At 37.0% G+C, this 22,191-nt stretch overlaps 1 protein-coding gene across 4 annotated transcripts in view; it reads left to right on the forward strand.

The window, feature by feature from the left end:
- The window catches only part of COMMD10 (COMM domain containing 10), a 112,134-nt gene that overhangs the window by 28,951 nt on the left and 60,992 nt on the right, over window positions 1-22,191 (forward strand). The window contains exons 6-7 of one of the 4 annotated variants that reach the window (XM_054055421.1): window positions 7,840-7,857; window positions 18,158-18,331. The exons of the other annotated variants lie outside the window; for them this stretch is intronic. Coding sequence (XP_053911396.1) covers window positions 7,840-7,857; window positions 18,158-18,331 — 192 coding nt within the window. Of the gene's footprint in view, window positions 1-7,839; window positions 7,858-18,157; window positions 18,332-22,191 lie in introns of those variants that run through there. 4 annotated transcript variants of the gene reach the window in all.

Raw genomic sequence — 22,191 nt, forward strand, 5'->3', positions numbered from 1 at the left:
GGCTGTGCAGAACTACCTATAAACACGTGTCTGTACATTTTCCGAGTACTCCTGGAAATGCTTCTCAGTTTTCCATTTTCAACATCTCAGTTCTTCCATCCGTAAAATGGTGAACTTAGTATGGCTCAGCAGTTGCAACGTGGAGGTATTTGCTTGTGGAGAGTTTTGTTATCTGTTAATCCTTTATTTCTCCCTTGAGGAGTTCTAAATGAGAAAAGTTATGAGAGACGTGGAATCTTAAAAAAGGAATTTCCATACGTTTTTTCTCAGTAGGCTTCTGCTTCAGAATACTTCACATCTTTAAGAGCCAACAGTGACTTGTTTTCCTGTGGCTGGTTCCCATGTAAGGGGTACCTTTAGAGCATGTTGGAGGAGGTAGGATTGTCTTCTACAGTCATGATTACTACCTGTTTTTCATTTGTACTGATGCTTCAGAAGCAGTTGCCCTGCTTCTCATTACTGCAGTGGTAGGTTGGGAGCAATCTGTGCTTTTTTGTTCGCTTCTTGGATGGGAATGGAAGAGATGCACTCTTCTTAATATCTTGTCTTTTGTTAGTGAATACTGTGTTGGAGACACTCTGAATGTTGAAGAGATTTGTAGCCAGAGAGGAGCAAAACATAAAAAAGAGGGAGTTAAAAGTAAGATCTAAATATATACAGAACATTTAATGGAAGTTGTGAACTTGCCTGTAAATGCCTGTAACTTTTCTTGCTGCACCATAGAAATGCTTTTTTTGGAGACACTCCAAAAAGAGGTAGGCTAATGACTTTGCATGGAGTATCCAGAAAGAACAGTATGGAGTGTTCAAAGAAAGCTTTAATTCTTATACAGACTATTTGTAAAAAGACAGAAAAGGTGATTAAATAGCAGGCTTGTAGAAGACAGAATATGATGCCTAGATTGACTCCACCATTTCTCTACGTAATTTCATGTTTTTTTCCAGGGTTACTTTAGTTAGTTAAAATGCCTTTACTCACCATTGCATTTGACTTCTGCATCCGTGGCAGAATGGGCTGAAAATAGAGGAAACTTTCTGCCTTCCGTTCCTGTGTTAAACAGTGATTTCACTGAAATGCTGATAAGCAAGCTATGCTGTGGGCATGGATAGAAATGGAACTGTTGTGTTGTGAGCAGAAGAAACAAAATTCTTTGAAGAAACATAAAAACAATCTAATAAAAATGCCAGTGAAATGAGTTTTTATGGTCCACCTTACTCAGTTCTTCAATAGCTTGTATAATTTCTTATTCCATTTTATTCAGAGTAAATAATTATACTGATTTTGTTGAACTTTAGCTTCTGAGGAACACCCACGAGAATTTTATTTCCTTGTTTTTACTGATAATATCTGCCTTTTATTAGTGCACAAAAAATGTACCTGCACCAACTTAAACTTCTTCTTCAAGTTGTACTTGATTATTTTTCTTGAGTTGTGTATTTTTCACCTTTGAAAGTCAAGTGGGTGTATTAACTTGGAAACTGTGTATTATGTTGCTGTTTAAATTATATAAAAGATATTCTAAGAGGAAGGGAGATGAGCAGAAATGTATAAGAGGCATGGAGTGGTCACTCAGCCTGTGAGTGTCTTCTTTATAGTGTTTCTCTGTGTAGCTTCGGAAAAGCCTAGCAGCAGACTGACGTATTTTAATCCAAGTCAGACATCCTGGTCTCACTCTCATCCTATGTTAAATCTTTGTTAAAAAAATCGCATAGACTATAAGTACATAAGATAATTTCTGATTTGTAGAATGTAGTATTTTTAATCCTTTTTGCTTAGTTATTGCCATAGGGCAGGTTTTTATATGGAAATTTGATTAGAACATATATAAATGAAAGTTTTTTAAAGTACCATTATTTTGTGGGTATTTGTTTTCTTGCTGAGTGTCGTATTGCCCAAATAACTTCTGCTGCATCAAACAGGTCATTTTAATCAGTCTCTGGTTTTCTCTTTAAATTCCCACAGTATCGAAACACCTCCTTGATCTTCACTTGCAGTAGACCTAGCTATTCCACCTCTTACATTTGTAAAGTTTTTTCTTTTGGCTATTTAGGCTAAATATTAATTGTTTTTACTTAAAAAGATAATGATGTTGTGTGTCCTAACAAAACAAAGCCAGCTTCAACATCAAATTCAGTTAAGTTAGGCATTTCTAGGGCAGTCCTGGCACTAAAGTTGTGTATGTGGTACTTGCCTTCTACAGGCTGGAATTGATATGTAAAATTATAGAGCTCCAGCAATTATAGAATTATAAAACTTCCATTAAAATGATAGAATTCCGTATTTGTAAGCACTTCATCGCAAGCCTGAGTATAATTACATGCTTTTAAAATCTGTTTGACTGCCCCCGGATGCTGGAAGATGTCTGTCTTAATAGACAGAAATGTTGGAAATAAATTACATTTAATAAGTATGATTTTGCCTTTTCAAGTTTCTGAAGTGCAAAAAAAAAAAAAAAAAAGATGGGCCAAATGGATTAAAAATCCCATAGATAATACACATAGATAATAACTTCTAAAATCTGGGAATATTTAGCAATGTTAACTTTCAGTGTTCTTTTAACTTTCTCTCATGTCAAATTTCAACTCTTTTTTAAAAGATAATTTGTTTTGTCTTCTCCAATAAATTTTTCAAGTCTCATAACAGAGGATACATTCTGAAATAGGGGCACAGAGCTGCGTTTGAGTAGCTAGCATGGTTGCATGGGGGAACATCATCATCACCTTGAGCGTCAGCAGTGCACTGCTGGAGCAGGGAGATTCAGGTAAGCTGTCTTCTGCTGCTGATTAGTATACTGACTGGTCAGAGAGCTAACAGTGAGGTCCTGGTCCTGGGAGGAAACAAGCCAGGGAGCTGCCCTGAGAGCAGCTACCTGCTTTCCCATTGGTGTCTTGACTGCAGCAGTCATAACTCAACCTTCTGCAGTGTAAGAGGAAGAGAAATTGGTTGAGTGAGGGAGACGTTTCCAGTCCAAGTAGCTGCACAGGACTCAAAAGAATTGATCGTATCATAGGTGTAATGTGGCAGTTTACTGTTCTTCCAGAAGAAGCACTGCTGAATGCCTGAAGGCAGAGGGATGGTTTTGGTCAATTTACAGGGGCTTTTACTGTGTGGTGCCATAAGTATTCTTGTCAGTATGAGTTGAACAGTTGTGAGATTCTACTTCAAAGTATGAGTGCTTGGCAGTATTTTCCTTTTAGACTTTCTCTGTAATCCTTTCAAGACTAGGGCTAGCGCTAGCCACAGAAACCAAAACTGAACTGTTTGAAGCATTTGAACAGTGTCTTTTTTACAATACTAAAAAGTGAGGACATAATCTGTGAAACTATTTAACTTCAGTTAGGAAGTTACAAAGTCTTTTTCAGAAGTTTTACTTCTCTCCCAGAGGAGAGAAACTGATCTGTGTCAGAGCATTTGCATCTTGCCAGGGTCAGGACCCACAGCTTACTAAGAGACCACTTTGGGGGTGTGCATCCTGCACCTGGTCATGCTTCCCTCTTCTCCATTGTCTCTGTACACACCCTGTCACAGGTCCTGTTGAACGACGCGCATACCTTTTCTGCCTAACTTAAATAAGAAAAGGCTTTGGGGTGTGAAAGGGTGTGAAGGAACAGCTGCCATGCCAACTCACAGACTGTGTGGGTTGCACCTTGCTTTTCTCTTGTGTACTTTTAGAAAACAGTGTGGTGGGAACCATATCCAGTTACTTTGTTGGTTCATATCTTGCCAGTGCATATGTATTACTTGGGCTATTACAAACTATTTAGATATTCTGTGTGACAAGCATCGCAGCAGATCTGCTCCGAGCAGTACAGAAGGAACCCACACTTCTTTGTTTGCATTCAATTTACATTTGTGTTCAACATCGTTGTGATTCTCCCCTGTTCTCTCCTTTTCTTTTGTCAGTTCTTTAAATGCATTGTTTTGTGAGTTTCGGTACAAAATGGTGCTGTCAAGGAAAAAGTAATCCTCTTGGTCTTTATGTGTTTTCAACCAAGCTGCTTTGCGGATTAATAGCATCTTTTTGAATTTAAAAGCAATTGGATTGTTCTGTCCCCTTTACAGAATTGCCAGGCTTGCTTTCCTCTTACTATTGCTTTTTTGTCAATGTGCAAACTAATGAAATTGTGAAATCTGGCTTCCTGGAGAAGTAGAATATATATTCTTGAAAGTGTAGAAAGTGAGCATCTCCTGTGTCGCTAACATCTGTCCTGCTTGAGGCAATAAATATATAGTACATGCTGTCAAACAGTACCAGTGCTGTGCATTTGGCTTTGAACAGGTGTCTGTAACAGTGCTGTGACACCCTTTCCAGTCATGCTTCAGGTGGAAGAGTGTAGGTCATCACCTCAGTTGTATGCAAGGATGGCAATTTTCACTCACCTTGTTTCCTGTTGTTTACAAATGACTGGAATCTGGTATCTGGAACTGTGGGGCATCTAATTTTGTACCGCTTGGCTTTGCATGAACGTTTAGCAAACTTTAAAAGCTGCTATGACAAGCGACCTATTTCACAGGTTAAAATCCCCAAAACACAACCTCTTTCACAAGGAAAACCACAACCCACAGCATGGCCTACAGCCCATGAGCAAATCTTGTTCAGTGTAATTGTATAAAATCACTACTAATGAAATAACAAATACATATTTCTAGGAATGCACGCTCACTGGCAAGGCAGCATAGGAAGAGGTTTCAAGAGAGGAAGGAAGATGCTTTTTTTTTCCATATTGAGACAGATCCTATTACTAAGAATACACTTTGAAGCCTTGTAGTAGTCAGAGGGCTACACAAAACCAAAATCGGAGCCAAAACTAATACGAATACTTGGCTAACTTGAAATTTATACATAAGGAAAAGCTTCTTCTTTCTGACCACTTGAGCAACGTTTTTGAACTTGCATGTACGTAGTCAGAGTAATTAAGTTGCCCAGCCAGGTCATGAAATGGAGGAGTCACACTAGTGGGGCAAATAAAAGAGAAAACTGCACTGTGATGCTTTCTTGCAGAGTTTATCACTGTCTTAATGTAAGGAGGTGACAGTTTCTACTGTGTATGTAATCAAAACATTACGAGAATTGCTTTGTGAGTGGTGTTTGCCAATGCTTTACTTCCTTAACAGCATTAGACACTGAATTTTTCAGTAATACCTGATTCAAAGCTTTTTGGACTACTTCTGATGCTTTTAATTTTAAAATGTGGGCTGAACCAGAGTTTTAAAGAGGCTGAAATTATTAGATTATTTCTCTGTCCTCTTTTACAACATCAACAGAAACAAGCATCTGGGAGATACTTATGCTTGGGAATAAATCAAGTTATGAGACTGGGAATTTTACAGCGAAACAAGTTGCCAAGGGCTAGATTTGTAGGTAGTCCTAATTGGTGTATATTTCTTTTATTAGGTACTGGAACAATAAAGGAGGCACTTGCCTCCTTCATGAGATGGAGAAATGCATTGTCCACTGTGTTGGCATGGGAGATTCATGGACTTGAGCTTTGTGGAGAAGCTCTCACAATTTAGAGGGCTGCCCACAGGTGGCTTACAGGTCCTACCTAGTAGTCCTGTAGGATTTTGCAGCCTGAAGCTGTGTGGAGGAGTTAAAATACATGTTGTCTTTCCTCTTCTCCTATTCTGAATCCTGAATAAAAGAATTTCAAAATCTAACCATGCACACTTGAAAACAAGTACGTATCTTTGTTCAAGAAGAAGTGTATAAACGTTAAAAATACTGCCTGCAAAGACCTTAAATCTTTACTGGGAAGGAAGAGTGTTTTATTGGAAGATCTTAGCATACTCAGGAGGAGAAAATTCATTTGAAGATGCAAATTAAAGGCGGGAAGAAATATTTATGTAGATTCAGGAAAGTCTGTGTGACAGTAGAGAAACAGAATTCTGGAGCTGTTTTATCTTGCCATTTCTAGATCACTTTACTTCTTCACATTCCCTTTCCTTCTTATTTTCTGTCATCCCATCTTCATAGGAACAAACACATAGTGCTTCTATCAAAGAAGCGCTACAGTTCAAAAATATTTCTGAACTTCCTCAAATAGCGGAGTTACCATCGAAGTGGGATAGAATTCCTGGGATTAGTGCTATGTCTAACAAATTCTAATACATGTTTTCAAATGCTGTCTTCATATAACTAATAACTTTTATTTCATTGGTGCTTCTATTTATCGTCTTTTTGGAGAATAGTTGTTTAAATGATACATAGTTATTATAATTGTTTAATAGATTGGTTTCTTTTATTCTTCAGGCCTTAAAGCCCTTCTTGTGCTGTAGGGTATCTTCTGCTCCTAAAGGGAGAGCATGGAATGATGTAAGTGCAAGAAAGGTGTTTAAACAGTGTTTAGACAGTTTCAGAGTTCCTGGAAGGCAGTGTATTTCTATCTGTAATTTTGGAGGCTAACATTTAGCAAGTTCTTGAATAATCGTTTTAGTTTCGTCTTTCTAAATATGTATCACATTGAGTGAAAATGAAAGTCTTTCTGATGAGGGCCAAAATGTTTTGTAGATAATATGGAGAAGGTCACGAAAAGCCAATTTTTAGTATTGAAATCTATACTGTTTGATTTTTTTCCAAATGCAGATGCGTTTGAGACAGTGTACCGGGGAAACATTTAATGCTAATCCTTTTCAGAACTGCTTTGCTGCACTTTCTGTTAGAATGCATTGATTTGCCAAGACCCAAGTAAGCTGGCACAGTGATGTCTTGAGAATGATGTAATGTAGAGCAGAAGTGCATGAAACAACACTGGGGAGGTAGAGGCAGTAAGGGCAGTTAACAGCAACAGAGGAGCAAGGACATTTTATTCATTGGGAGCTAACTAAAGCTGAGCTGAACCTGTAGAGATTTTTTTGGGTAAGGCTGAGGATGATTAACATGCAGGGAAGCAATGCACTGTGAGAAGCATTATGCAACATGACGCAGTGCTTTGTTCTCAACCTGGTATCTGAAAAGTCATTCTGAAAAGCCCTTGAAAATTCAAGTGCAGCATAATTTGAATTTATTTTTTTTAGTGGAGTTCCTTTAAAATTCACATTACCATTTTAAACAGCAACTGTACGCTCCTGTGGCCTTGAGGGAGTCACAAAGAACTTGGAGCCATCCTTGACTTTAAGATTAAGACATGTGATGGCTGTTTAGAACAGAGTACACTTGTGTTTACTGCTTCTTGAAGAGAAGACCTTCACATGTCTTTAATTGAGGGAATGCAATCCAAGGGTGAGCCACAGACCAACAGCAGGTCCTTCAAAGATGTGTGGAAACAGTAAGGCAGAGGAAGGATAGATCAAAAAAAAAAAAAAAAACAACGCAGCCAACCAAACCCCAAAAAGGCATTTAGTGTATCTGTTCCTTAAGGATAGACTGATGAAACATATTTGTAAGCATTAAGCATGAGCAGTGCAGTGCTGTTACTTAAGCACCACAGTGGGATGTTAGGTTGTGGATATTTATTCTAAACCTTTTCTTCCCATCCTTACAATGAAATAGTTTGTTTTCAAAACATTCCAATCCAACATAACCCAGCTTTGAATTTGTTAAAGTAACTTGAATATTTTCATTAATGTGACTATTTTTCAGGTGCTCAAAACTTGCAAACTTGAGAGACTACTGGCTTTTTATAGCGATGTGGCTTCAGACAATGAAACAAAATCAGCATTCTGTTTCTCCCACTGTTTTCTGTAGCACTTCAATAGTGTGCGTCCAGCATTAGCTTTTTAAAAAAAATCTAAAGAAGGAAATAAGAGCTGTGGACCAAACATGAATCAGACTATAAAACTGCAAAAAGAACTTTGCAGGTCAAAACCAAAATAGTATTATTTTAGTATGTGTCTTTATAGAAAAATAAGTACTTCTCAATTTCAGAGTTATGTGGGGTTGGCATGTATTTAATTCTTTCACACAAAGTTGCAGGGGTAGGGAGAATGTGAATGTTAGCAAGATTGCAGATTATTATTGCCACTGGAAATGATGCACAATAATGTGCTGTTTTACAGGTCTGCAACAGGTGCAAAATTAATCTTCTGCCATTGTACCTGTACAACATAAGTTAATGTCTTCATATTACTTCAGAGTGGAGGAATGTTAAATTATTCATTGGCTTTCTGGAAGCAGAGTTTAAAACCAAAATCTAGTTAAGTGAAATCACTGTTTCCTTATCATTCATATGTAATTCTTATGCATTCATTAAGATACTCTTTGCAGGTTTGTTGTTGTTAGGTAATACTAAAATATTTAACTGAGTGTAAAAGTGTTTGGAATACGTCAAGAAGAAGGCCTTCGAGCTAGAAAATGTCTTTTAGTTTGTCCCACAAAACCCTTTTCAAGTTTGACTTAAGAAGTGTAAAAATTATGATGTCATTTTTCCTGATTGTTTCTATAGAAGTTCTGGATTTTTGCCTAAACAATAATTGATTATGGACCTTCTGATTTAAGATCAAGCTTTGCTGTCATTGGACAACAAGCAGATAGTGCTCCTGGGCACTATAAAGAGTGCACAGTACAGGTGCTGAAATAATGCATCTTGGAGAAGGAGAGTGCTTGGCTGGGCTTCCTTCTAGTCTTGAATCTAGTACAGGGATTTAGCTGTGTACTCTTCACTTTTTGAAGGCAGCGTATAAAATATTGTAGAAGAAGGTGACTGATCTCGCCCCTAGGTAGATAAATGCTCAACAGAAAATGGAAAAAAAAATTCCAGAGAGTATAAGATAGAATACACTCATGTATTAGCAGAAAGACGGGTGAGGTGACCAAAAGGATTTTTCCAGTGATTTTTTTTATTTTAATAAAAATTCCTATTTAAACCTGTGATTTTTTTTTTAAATATATATATAATGAGAGACTGCAGATGTTGAGTGAAAGTAAAATCTGGTTTTCCTACAACTCTGCTGCCCTATCTGTGTGCTGCATGGAGCCTAGGTATCAGAGGCAGGAAATTTTCAACTGGGAAGGAGGAAAAGGTTGCCTCTGAAACAGACATTACTGGGAATAGCATACCATGCGACTGAATTTCCTTGACTCTTCTTGTTAGAATTTTGGAGGTGGTTTCTATCCTGAAGTTACTGGTAGACTCTAAAACTTGATGTTGCTTGAGTGGGATTTTTTTTGCATGTGAATAGGTACCTATGTCAACAGTTTGAGTGTCCTTCAAAGCAAACACAAAAGCAGTAGAACAAACTATGACTGCAGAGATTAACCTTGGAAATGTAAGGAAAACAAAGCAGACCCCCTTTCTCCTGCTGGCTGTTGAGAAGTGTATTGATTCTCACTCTTTGAAACCCCCAGAGTATGTTTTCTTCTGTAGTAGGTGGAAGAAAGGCTGGTGAATGAAGTTCACCACTTTCTCAGTTGTGCCAATATATTTATAAAGGAACATTGCAAAATGGATTCATGGAATGGATTAGAAAATGAAAGAAAACCAATATGCTGTAGGTTTCTTGAAGTCATGACCGCTTAAGTTTCTGTTGGGCCCTACAAAACAAGTGCACTGGCACTGAAGGAAATACTTTTGCGGGTGGTTGAGAGTTGTTATCATGAAGAAGGGTGTGACGTAGCAAAGAAAATGCAGCTTTAAGCTCTGCCCTCTTCATGTGTGTTACACTTTTTTTTTTCATGTTTCCTGGACTCATGCTGTCCAAAATGGCATTTGTGTCCTAGATCTTAGCAAACATCTCAAGACTAGCAGTTTGCTTTACAGATGTACCTAAAAGTGAGACTCTTCTATATCTATGTTTGTGCTTTTAGTATTGTTACTAATACAAATTTCAGGAAGATTTTTGGTAAGCTCAGGAAACTTAAGCATTTTCAGAGGCAGGAAAGAGAAGTTACTTGCATGGAATTTATTAAGGTTGATGCATTTGCATTTCTTGTTAATGAAATCAGTGAGATGGAGAGACAATTAAATGTTTCAAGAAGTCCTACAGATTTAAAAACCAGGACAATTTTTTGCAATCGTGTTTATAGATGTTTGTCGTAAGTGCTTTTTTATTAGATTCTTTTTTCTGTTATTAGTAGTGTCATTCATATGCTTAGCCTTAAATTGATATATTTTTACCCTGGGCAATTCACAGTCTCAGAAAACTTTATGTGTAAAGCTTGCATAAAGTTTAACAGATGGTGAGCTTCTCCCATGCTACTATAGCTGTTTTAAAATAATTTTCTCTTGTGTCCAAACATACACCAAAGAATACAATAAAAATAATTCAATTTAAGTAAAGGACATATAACTAAAAGGTGCAGGTGTGAAATGGCAATGATGAGGAAGTTACCTGATTGTAATCAAAATGCATTATAAAATATAAAATGGGAGGGGGAGAAGAATGGAAATTTTGGAAGTGTCTATATGGAACACACGTAGAGTAGATATTGTGCACGTTAGTAACAAATAGGATCAAATTGCCAAAATAGTTTCAGTTAAAGGATCAAGAGTGACATGGAATGAATGGAATTGACCAAGGCAGGAAATGAACGGCTGAAGAGCAAAACTCTGAGCTGCAGGAATTAGCCTACAATTTTGTTTTCTCAGCTAATAATAGATATGCATCTAGCTAAGGAAATCATAGAAATAAAAGATGTTGCTTACAACATGTGCAGTGATGCAAAAAGTAAAAAATGGTAAATTGATGAAGAAAAGATAAAAAGGAATATAGTGATTAAGGGAGCCACAACTGAAACTCAGATATTCTTGTCTAAGATAATAGTGATTATTATCAAAAGGATTTCAATGTATTAAATTAGTATTCAAAATAAGATTTTCAAATTGGAGGGGAGGAAACTTGAACATCACTGAAAATGGCTAAATTAAATTTGAAAGAAACAGTTTATGTGGTTCTGTAGTTGGAGACTTTAAAAGAGATTTAGGTTTTCATGCTGCAAAGGCGCTGTCCTCGAGTAGGGTATCAGAAGTGGACTTTTCTGGGGAACCTATATGTTGAAAATTCTCAGTAAAGGAAAATACTTGGACTTTCAGAGTTACCTCTGCTTTGAGCAGGGAGGGTCAAGATGATTGGGCTAGATGACCTACTGAGGCCTATTTCAAGCTAGATTATAATTCAGTTATGGAGAGTTTTCTGTTATGAAGGTGTAACTAGGCTCTTCTGCAGAGTCTTGAAAAAAAGAAGCTGAATAGAGTAATGACTAATTTAGTGTATAATCTGCTCTGTTTTCTTTAAATACTAACGTAAACAAGAGCATCCAGCTTCCAGAGAGAGTCAAAGGTGGGACCACTCTTTTAGAGGTGAAAAGCAACAGAGACGTTAAATGCACGAATCAAAGGGTCTCTTTTCTATCCAGAATTGTACTTAGTTTTTGTGAAAGGTTCCTAATTTGTTTTGGCCTTTTCTAAAAGCCACGCTGTTCTAGTCAGTTTGTCACATTTTCCATTCTGGGTATTATGTTAAGCTGTCCAAGTGAGTTTTCCTTAGAAATGCTACTTAATGAGAGATGTACAAAAGTGCTATAGCATTGCTAATGAGTTCTTCAATGAAATTGATTCTCATTAAAATCACTCAGTCTCTACTAGATAATGAAAATTAACGAATTGCTTATAACCTGACAGACTCGGGACCTATGTCAAGCATTAACCAGTAATGTATGTTGTTAGCATAACCTGGCATTATATTCATTATGTGAAACAGGCACAAAAGGGAGCTGTTTGACGAGAATGGAGGCACCGAAATGACGTAAAAACAACATACAGGATAAAAGGCCAGAGGCAATAGTAGCTTTGTGCCTGGAATGCAAATTTTATGGTATTCTATATTTAATATTATATTAAAATAGTGTTTAGGCATATATTTGTGGTTGCAGTTACTATGGGCAGAGCTTGTAATACAGAAAATAAGCAGTTTAGGGCTTGGATTCTGATCTAGTGCCAGTATTTGCATAGTTTATTTTAAGAGTGTTACTAGTAAATTAAGCTTGTTTAGGACCACTAAGCAGAATAGCATTTCAAGGAAACTGTTTTTCCTGTTTCTTCTATGAATCTGTTATCTGACTCCATTGTTTACAGTGTAGGATATGGTGAGTGGGACATGAAGAATACATGTTGAAACTAATTAATTGTGTGTCTCTGAAAAACTTCAACATTTTAAATACTGACCTTCATTTGTTTCAGCTTTCTTTCCAAAATCCGAGTGATCTGCATTGAGAAAGTGCATTATTGTGATAAGTAACTTCTATGATTAAATTCCCTAAGAACGTCTGAAATTAGTGGTGTGTTTGTTTTTTTTTAACTTGTTGCTTTGCTTCTGAATGAGGTATGCATTTATAAGTTCCTTTTAGCAGGATTTATTTTTGCTGCACGTAAAAATAGATTTTTGCCACAATTGGAAAATGTCCTTCGGACTGCTGCTAAATGCAGCTCTTGATTTTTGTCTATCACTTTCTATTTCCTCATATCACTATTCTGACCTGTTAACTGATACGCCTTGTAATTCTGCTGTGCTTTCTTTAGATACTAGTTTTAATGCTGTGCTAATGCTCGGTGGAAAAAGCCGTGGGAGTGCTGTGGAAGATTTGGATTCTGAGTAGCTTTGGCTTTCCTATTCAAAAGTAGCAAACAGCTATATTCTTTGTTTCAAAACACTATCTGTTAAAACTGCATGTTGCCTCTTCTTCAGAATGACAAGTTGTGTACCCAGTTAACACTTACACCCAAGCTGATGAGTGACACAGGAACGACCATAAACCTGTGGTCCATTGTTGGCTCAATGCTGCTTGGCAAACACCTGGCAGGGTGGTGCACTAAGCTGTCGTTAGGAGGCGCCATCCCCCGAACTTCACAGAATCGTAGAATCACTGAATGGTTTTGGTTGGAAAAGACCATTAATGTCATAGAGTCCAACCATCGATCTGGCCCTGACATATCCACCACTAGACTATGTTTCCAAGTACGGCACCTACTCGTCTTTTAAAGAACTCCAGGGATAGTAACTCAACCACCTCCCTGGACAACCTGTTCCAGTGCTTGACAACCCTTGCAGTAGAGGAATTCCTCCTAGTATCCAACCTATCTCCCCTGGCACATCTTGAGTGCCTTTCCAGTTGTCCTGTCACTGGCTACCAGAGAGAAGAGACCAAACCCCACCTTGCTACAACGTCTTTTTAGGTAGCTGTGAAGAGCAATGAAGTCTGCTCTCAGCCTCCTTTTCTCCGAACCGAACAAGCCCTGTTCCCTCAGCCGCTCCTCGTAAGGAGCTCTAAACTCTTCACCAGCTTTGTTGCCCTTCTCTGGACACACCTCAGCATCTCGATGTCTTTCTAGTGAGGTGCCAAATACTGAATTCCAAGATGTGCTGTCTGTAGCACCTAAATTTGCGCTTCTGCGTTCACAATGCCTCTCCAAGTGAGCCAGGCATAAGGGGTGGTGTTGATGTGGTTTCCATTTGAGGCACAGTCAAAGCACTTGCCTTCTTTCAGTCCACTGCAAACACTGGCATGAGAATGGTGGATGAAGGTGGAGAAGCTGGACAGCTGGCTAGGGAAAGCAGAGTGGTGGATGGGTGCATTTCTGTGGCATTGCTGTCTCGTGTACATATGTTTGTTTTTTAAGTCTTTTAGAAGATTGTTTGTAAAAGACCAAAACATAAAAGCCAATTATTAGAATGAATTCACATTTTATTTTCATACGGTGTAAGGAACAAAAAGTTGGTTGTAAAATGTTATATTGCTATGCTTAATAAATTAAAAAAAGTTTATAGAAAGCATATTATAAAATATAACATGAATTATTGTCAAACTAAGCCAGGAAGCAGAGGTTTGCTGGAACACTTTTTTTTAACATTGGTATTCTGCCAGTGAAAGGTACAGCTCAAATCTCACATGAAACTGCTTCCTAACCTGCAGTGTTCACTGGTGATAAAAATATGCGGTGCTTGTTACAGAACATAGCAGGAATAATAACACTGCTGCCTTTCTCACTTATTTCATTTAAAAATTATGCTTTGTTTATGGGAAAAAAATCACGCACTGAAACATTCTACCATTTGCTTCTAATATATGCTCCCCTCCCCTTGGGGTCGTGTCTATTTTGTGGATTCAATGCTTAAATTAGACTTCTGAAAAGTTTTGGAAATGCAAAATTAACCTTTTCTTATCATCATGAAACATAGTCTTCACAGTGAAGTATGGATCTCGGGGTTTTGGTTTTTTTTCAATGCTCTCAAAGACAAGACAGACCTTTTAGGTGAAACAACCTAAACAGTGGCAGGCAACTGTGAATTAGGAGTGGAATTACATTTTTAAAATATTGTTATTTTTAATAAAGTCTGTTGGAATTCTGATATACATTTTTTTAATGTGATATTTATTTGTAAATTATTAAAAGCTTTACAGCAGAAAATAAATGTTTGAATTTTTTAATCTGAAACAGACTTAATGCTCATGGAGATAAAATATTGGCAAAAGGTCATGCCGTGTATTGACAGTAAGATCAGGAATATAACCCAAGCACTGTCAGCTGGCAAGCAGGATGTCATAATTCTGGGTCTTCTGAACGGGGGGAACAAGGATGTTGGTAATGTGTGTTGTAACAGTTGACGCAATCTGAACTATTCTTATGCTGTCATATACTCTGAAGTATTTAATAAGCATGTCTGAGACACGGCCAATACCTCAAAATGAGAAACCCACACATTCTTTTATTATCTTTAATTTTGAGCTGTAACCATTGTACAGATCTTGACTGTATTACTGCAGTTTACTCGTTTATGTTTTACTTTTGGCAATACAAATATGGCACACACAGCAGACTGGTGGGTGAGTGGATGAGTGGGTTCTGACAGTTGTGATGTTTACAGCGTAGTTAAAAACAAGTGTCGGTGAAACTTCAGATTTGCATCTTAGTATGACTACATTTTGGGAAATAAGATTTTATAAGTAAAGAATCTGGAGAGTGAAGAGGTCATTAGAAGATGGAGTTGGGCTGGTCCTAAAAGTGCTGGGATGTGTTGCCTTGCTTTCTCTGAGAGATGCTTTCACACTGCCATTTGTGCCTACATTCGTGTGGCAAATGTGGAGGAAATATTTTAGATCTTCTTGTGGTGTAGGAGCTTCTGACAGAAATGAACAACTAGGCATAAATTTTAGAGGAGATTTACTCAAACACATAATTGTCAGGTCTTTGGATTCCAAACATATTCATTGTTATTTGGATAATTTAATATATACAGTCTAATCAGGGTATCAAGGGTATAGAAATTATTTCTTATGGAGAAAGATTCCCTATGTAATGGGAATCTTTTTGCATTATTATTAGTCTTATATTCCTAGTTTGGTCATTTTCATGTTTGGCAAAGCCCTGTGGCCACGTTCAATACTCAACCATATTCCAGATATGTTCAGTTAACAGTGTGATTAGCTTTCTGCATTTCTGCTGTTTAATTCTTTTAACCTCATCATCTGATAGATGGCTCGCTTGTTGAAAGCAAAAAGCTTGTGTATGCTATTTACTTTTTCTTGATTTTTTTTTTTTTATCAGCAAGGAACCAATTCATTCCTTGTGCTCCATCAACCCATCTGATCAGGCTTATTAAATCATTTGCATGATACCCATGACCCTGGAAAAGTTATAAAAATTTCAAAAGCCTTCTGCTGTTTTCCTGTAATTTTAAAAGACTGTCCCAGTGGGTAAATGACAGGAAGAAGAAAAGAGTGTGCTACGTTGATTATTATTTTCTTTTCTCTTCTTGGTGTTATGTTTAGTTTAGAAGACTTCGTTTGTTTCTGAGAAGCCAAGTTTTGTAATTTAAACAACCTGGGTAACCTGAATTCTGCATTTGGAACATTGGTTTTAATAATTGACATTTATGTTCATTTCCAAACCACATTTTGGGACTTTGGCAGAAGTTGGAGAAGTAAGGTGTCCTCAGTGTAACAGTTGTTATGAGCGTGGTACGAAATCTGAATATATTTGTGGAGGTGGTGTAATAGCTGTCTGTTGCAGAATACTCTTTTACTTTGTCCTGAAAGATACTTTCTAATGGGTGTTTAGAGGGAGTAAATCCTTATTTCACAAACAATGAATATTTGGATATATGGTATGTGGTTAAGAGGAACTATGAATAATGTGGCAGACAGTTAAATTCTGGTGTATGTAGCAGGTTTTTTTTGGCTGGAGGACTGGATTTTTAAATATACTTTCATTATTAAGCAGAATTTGTGTGCACAGTAGAGATACCCAAATAATAACCTTAATTCCCTCTAAAATCATACAAGTAGTCCATTGATCAGAACAATTGCATGTAGCACTGAGTCAGAAGCAAACGGTTGTCTCTTGTTCACCCTCTCACCGTGGCCTCCTCTTTTCAGCTGCAGTTAAAGAATGTGTTAAAATCAAGTGAAGTGCTTTACTGGAGGACACATGCAGAGATCTTCTTTCCTTAATCAAATACTACAGCTTGACAGCGAAGGCCGCGTAAAACATTTTAGGATGACACTGTTTCAAATTTATTGTTTTAGTTTTTCCTGCTATACGAGTACCAGACTTTCTACACCTTTGTTTTTGGTTTTGGTTTTTTTTTGGTTTGTTTTTTTTTTTTTCCCTGTAGTGATAATGTAAAAGGTTAGGAACATTTTCACCTAGAACTGTATGTTTCTGATGAACTCCCATGTTCCCATAGCAATTTTAGTAACCACACGCTGTTTCACTGGAAGAGTGACTGGAAGATATTGCCTGATCTCTCTCTACCTCCCATGGTAAACCTTCTGTTTGTTTTGTGAATTTAGTAGTCAGGGGTGCATGATAAAACTTGCCATCTCTTACTTAATGACACTTCACAGCCAGAAAGACTGCCAAACTGCTACACAGCTTTCCTTTTTATTTTATTAAGCGACACAGAGGAACAAATAACAATAATTATTTTCTATCCTAATGCCTCATATTCACTGAAACATTTAAGTCTGAAAATAGTTAAGTACCATAAAATAGAATGCTTAAATGGGGGGACGTCTTCACAGCTAATGTGTCTAAAGAGAGGAAAAAGTGCAGAAAAGACCCACGTCAAGAAAATTGAGCTTCGTCAAATGAGTGAAGGGTGAGCTGGGTGGAGAGAAAAAAGTGTTAAGCTATGCTTGTCATAGTAGATTATATTAGAAATAAATTTTAGGCGGTCTCTTCAGCAAAAGCACACTAGAGGCACAAATTGGAACAAAGTGTTTCTGCCTTCTCTAGTGGCAACATTTAAATTGTAGTGACACTTAAAATAATCTGTATGCTATTTTGCAGAGAATATTACTGTCTTGAAAGTCCTTTAATAACTGGCAGACCAACTTGCATCTTTGATGCTTTAAGGGTAAAAGAGCAGGCGTCCGATACTCCTTCTCACATACCAAAGTGACTTGCAATATAAATTGTTTCGTGGTTAAGGAGTTTGTGATTTCCCCTGTGTTTTCTAGTTTCAGGAGTTGTAAGTACAAAAAAGCAAATGCATTTTCTCCTTCTCCTTTCCTTCTCTCTAACTGAAAAAAAAAAAAAGAAAAACAATTGAACACAACACCCCCCCCCGACATTTATCTAGAATAGTGGTTTGGCAATATAGTAGCTTATTAGTTAGAAGGCAAAGACATTCAGTGTTTGTATCACCCTAGCCTTAGGGTTTGTTTTCCTGCAAGCAGCAGATAAACCACAAAGTTCAAGGAAAGGAGCTGAAGAGTGGACAGGGAAAGAGAAAATGTGCTCTGTATGCGAACTGTTTTATCCATGGAAAACACTTGGAAGAAGCCTACAAGTCAGTTACAAAGAAACATGATCTCCACAGATCATGATTGCATATCTTTAGTACATACGTGGGTTTGAAAAGTGTGGTTTTTCTCTGTTGTGAGTGGGTGTAAACCACAGTTTATAGCTAAAGACTGTGGTGTTAGCGGTGTTAACTGAGCTTGTGTCTTTACTGAGAACTTAGTATTTTGCTTGTGAGTTCAGACTTCACTGGAAATCATTGAGATCATACTTTTGCAGAAAAAAGCTGACACTTCAATAGGCATAGTGTGACCCCACAAACTGCTCTTGGGAAGAGGGGAGATAAACTACTATTTTTTATACTATTTTTCTATTGTGTTGAGGATAGGTAGTTTGTAAAAGCAGAGGATAAATGTGTAATGCCTTTTTTTTAATTCTCCTCTTGTAGAAGAAGAATAAGCACAGGGCTCCAGAACTTATACTTTTCATTTGTCCTTCACTCATTGCAAACAAACAAAGATCTGTGTTACTTCTTGATTTACATACTGATTGAACCTCCAGCCAGCTGCCCTCAGTGTAAAACGGGGAGCATACAGATTCTTTTTATAGTATCGCCTGAAAATATTCCAGAATGCACTGCTGTGATACTGAAATAATCTTGCACTTGAAAATTAGAACTCTGCAATTCTGTTAGTTTCTGTCCTATAGGCAAAGCAGGGCAAAGACAACTTAAGAAGATCTGACTCTTAGAGAAAGTAATTGTGAATTGTTGTCCTGGATTTTCACTATTCCTTTATTTGTGTTTTTGTTATTTCAACCTGCTTATCAGTCTAAATTTAGGTGGTGATTTCTTAAGGTGTATCTGTGTTGTCAGGATGGCTTATGGCCTTTTTATAAAATAAAGTTAACTTTGAAAATTTGGTATTTTCTTGTCTGAGATTTCCTGACTTGTCCCGGCTTTGTAAATCTTGCCTGAATGTCTGGCCATTTCAACTTATTTTTCCAAACCAAATCTGAAATACTGAAAATACTGAATTGAAAATACTGAAATATTTGAATTGAACATGCTGAAATTGGTCTTTATGTAGGAAGCTGAGCCATGATTTAGTAAGAAAGCAATTTCCTCAGTTCTACCTTGAATTAATCTAAGAGGAAACTACTGGGAATTCCCCTCTGCTGTGTTTTGGGATTCTCCTTGCATAATTTCCTGCCACGATCCACATAGATCACTTCAGTGAGCAATTGGTTAATGTAATTAGTTAAGTAGGCATAAATTCATCTTCTGCATTAGCACTAATGAAACTGTGGAGAGGCTGATTGTACTCTGCTGCTGTGAGAAAATGTTGAGTAGGTGCAAAACATCATTACTGTTACCATGATAAAGACATTACTGATGCTGACTCCTTGTTTGGGGCGATTTCTATAAAGCATCTAAGTATATCTATACCATATGTACTAACTGACCCAGAGATAATTTTGGGTATTCATGCAGCACCCCAGTGAATACAGTGGAAACAGTGGAAATGGACGATGACATTGCAGAGCAAAAGGGAGCAAGATTTTTTAATAGAAGATGACCTACGAGAGTTCTCATGTTAAAATACTGGATGACATTCACATACCATGTGACTTAGTCCAATAACTTAGTTTTTTAGAGCTTCCAAATATTCAATCACATTTCTTAAGAAAATTTAAAAAAAAAAAAAAAAATGCAAATCAGAAACAAACCCACCACCAAACTTCTGGATTATTTTTATTTCCTTGCTTTAGGAGGTTAAAAAATATCAGTTCCTCTGACTTATGCACCAGGAAAGGAACCTATTTAAACCAATATGTGGGAAACCAATTATAAGAGTTGGCAGTGCCCCTTTAGGAGACGTGTAGTACAGTCCACTAATTGAGTTGAGATGTCAGACTGAAAATGTTAAGCTTTTTAAATAGGACTTTTATTATCCCATTATCTTGTTTCTTAATTAAACTCTAAATCAGGGGTTGTTTTAATTACCACTAGAGGTTTTTAAAAAAAAGTATGAGCTGGTACCTTATTAATGTTGCAGTGGTAGTCTGCAGATCTGGTACCACCAAGGCCGAGTTGTAGAACCCCATTCATTATTGAACACCAGCTTTTTAGGGCATGAGATGTTATAAACACTCTACAACTCTCCTTCTTCATGAACTTCAAATGTATCCTTTGTGCATGTTTTAGAAGTGTCTTGGCTTTAATTAACTCAGCCTGTAGGAGGGAAGAATTGTAAGGTAAGAGGAACAAGTATACAAACAGCTTGTCACAGCTGCCAAATTTTACTGAGTACTAAAATTTGCTTTGGTACAAACTCACAGAATAAAATAATCCTGAAGTGAAGCTTACAAATAAAGGCAAAAAGTTTGGCTTCTCATTCAGCTGCAATTGACTTAATCTCTCTTATTAATTTGTTATGCTGTGCTTAAAGTGCTGTATGTTTTCACAAGATATAAATAAGTTTTCTTTCACAGTTTCTGGGACTGTTGGAGTATGGAAATACTTTCCTAAACAAACAAACAAACAAACCAATCCCTGAAGGATAGTTGAACACTGAGGATTTACATCTGTGGCCTTTTACTTCCATTTGGGTTTGGAGACATTTCCAAAAAACATCATCATTATCAGTGAATCCTGGAATATTTTGCCCTAATTTGAGATTTGTGCATGGAGAAAGTTTACGTTGCTGTGCTTGCAATACACAAGTCAATGAGAGTGGATGAGCTGTCAGAGACCAATACAATGCTTGCATTAAGTGCTCATAGTGCTACGGATTTTGGTGCTTTTTAAACATGAATTTTTCAATTTATCTTTTTGTCCCAGGTTTCAAGAGACAGTGTTAGGTTTCATTTCTTCTAAAGGGTGTGAGGTCTTTCTGAACTGAGACCCGAATACCTCTCCTTGTTGTCCAAAATGACAGCCTTCCCCGTGGTTACTGGAATATGAGAACCTGCATATGTTTGCAGTGTTTCTTTTGAACACTGACATACACATTGCTGTTAATGGATAAGGAGTGATTCTTTGGTGGACAGCAGTGGATCTTTTCTGGTTTGAAGAGAGTGGTAAAAAAATGGTAAAATTCAGGTCAGAATTTATTGCAGCTTTTAAAAAATTGGAAGCTTTCAGATCAGATTCTGTTTGCATGTTATCAAGAGATTATTGGAATGTATTTCTAAAATAAGTTAATAAATGTTTGTTGATTTGAGTCTTGTGATGTCTGGAAGTTGGATAAAATACTGAAGCATAGCTGGACAGCTACTCAAGTGTTCTTTTGGGCAGGTCCAGCTTAGGTGATGTAACTATTTTATTATCGTTTACAAAGTTATCATGTTTTAAAGTGCAAATAATTTATGCATGAAAATGTGTTCCACTAGTTAACAGTCTTTAAAAAGAGAAATACATTTATTGTAATCTGTAAGACAGTATTGAAAATATATCTCCTAGCCCCCTTAATTGAAAAATAAATAATAAATCACTCAGTATTAGCATTTTTAAGAAAGTAAAAAAAAGCAAAAGCTTCAAAAATGCAAATATTACCATCAGAGTAAGCACATCACACATGTAGCCTTCATAATCCAACAGGAATCCACTTTCTCATTTCTTCTATGAATTAAGAGTTTCTTCTTTCTTGTATTTTGTGCTTAATTAGGTTTAATCTTGTTAAGTGTAAAACTCTGTTTTAGATCTAAGGGACTTCTTAGGTGCTCTAAGCTTGAACTGCTCATGGGAAATACTTAACAATACATAAAGAAAACTACATGCCCAACCCATTCACTTCAGCACAGATAATTATTTGGAAATGCAGGGGGGCAGTTTTAGTTTGGAGACCTGGTGTTCACACTTGCACCTTTGTGCAGTGGAGAACTGTCAGCTATTTTATTAATGCCTGTTTCAGCCAGGCATTTGTTCTCCTTGTTTGAGCCATTACTGTCACTGCCCTACAGGTGGTAGAGCAGTTGAAAATGAACTTTATCATCTAGAGCCACTAAATATAGGAAGGAGAGAATGGTGCATTTAAAGTGCCTCTGTTTAAAATATGTTCAGTGCAATTAAAAGCTGGTTTCTAATCAAAGCGTAAGGCTTCAGTGCACAGAAAATAAAGCCATCTCCAGGAAAAAAAAAAATGTAATATATGAAGGAAAACCATTTTCAGGCAGGTTTATCAACACACCTAAGCTTCTTATCTCAGAGTCCGCCTTTCACAAATGCATACAGTTGTGGCCTACTTACTTCTTCCAATTACTTTAACAATTTTCTAAATGCCCATAAGCTGTGGCTGCTATATGAAAAAAAATTACTTTCCCACAGTTTGCCCAGTTGAAATGCAGTTATGGGTTCATCAGCTTTTTTCTGTTGTGGCGTCGTCTACAGTATTTCAACTTAATTAGTTTCAGAACTCAGCTTGAAAGAACATAGCTATACTTCATGTCCATTGACGCTTTTACATTGCTTTGAAGTTTTCACAGTATCTAATGAGTGGGAAAGGAAGTGCTTCAG

This window comes from Cuculus canorus, chromosome Z, assembly GCF_017976375.1.
Source record: "Cuculus canorus isolate bCucCan1 chromosome Z, bCucCan1.pri, whole genome shotgun sequence".
Classification (NCBI taxonomy): Eukaryota; Metazoa; Chordata; class Aves; order Cuculiformes; family Cuculidae; genus Cuculus; species Cuculus canorus.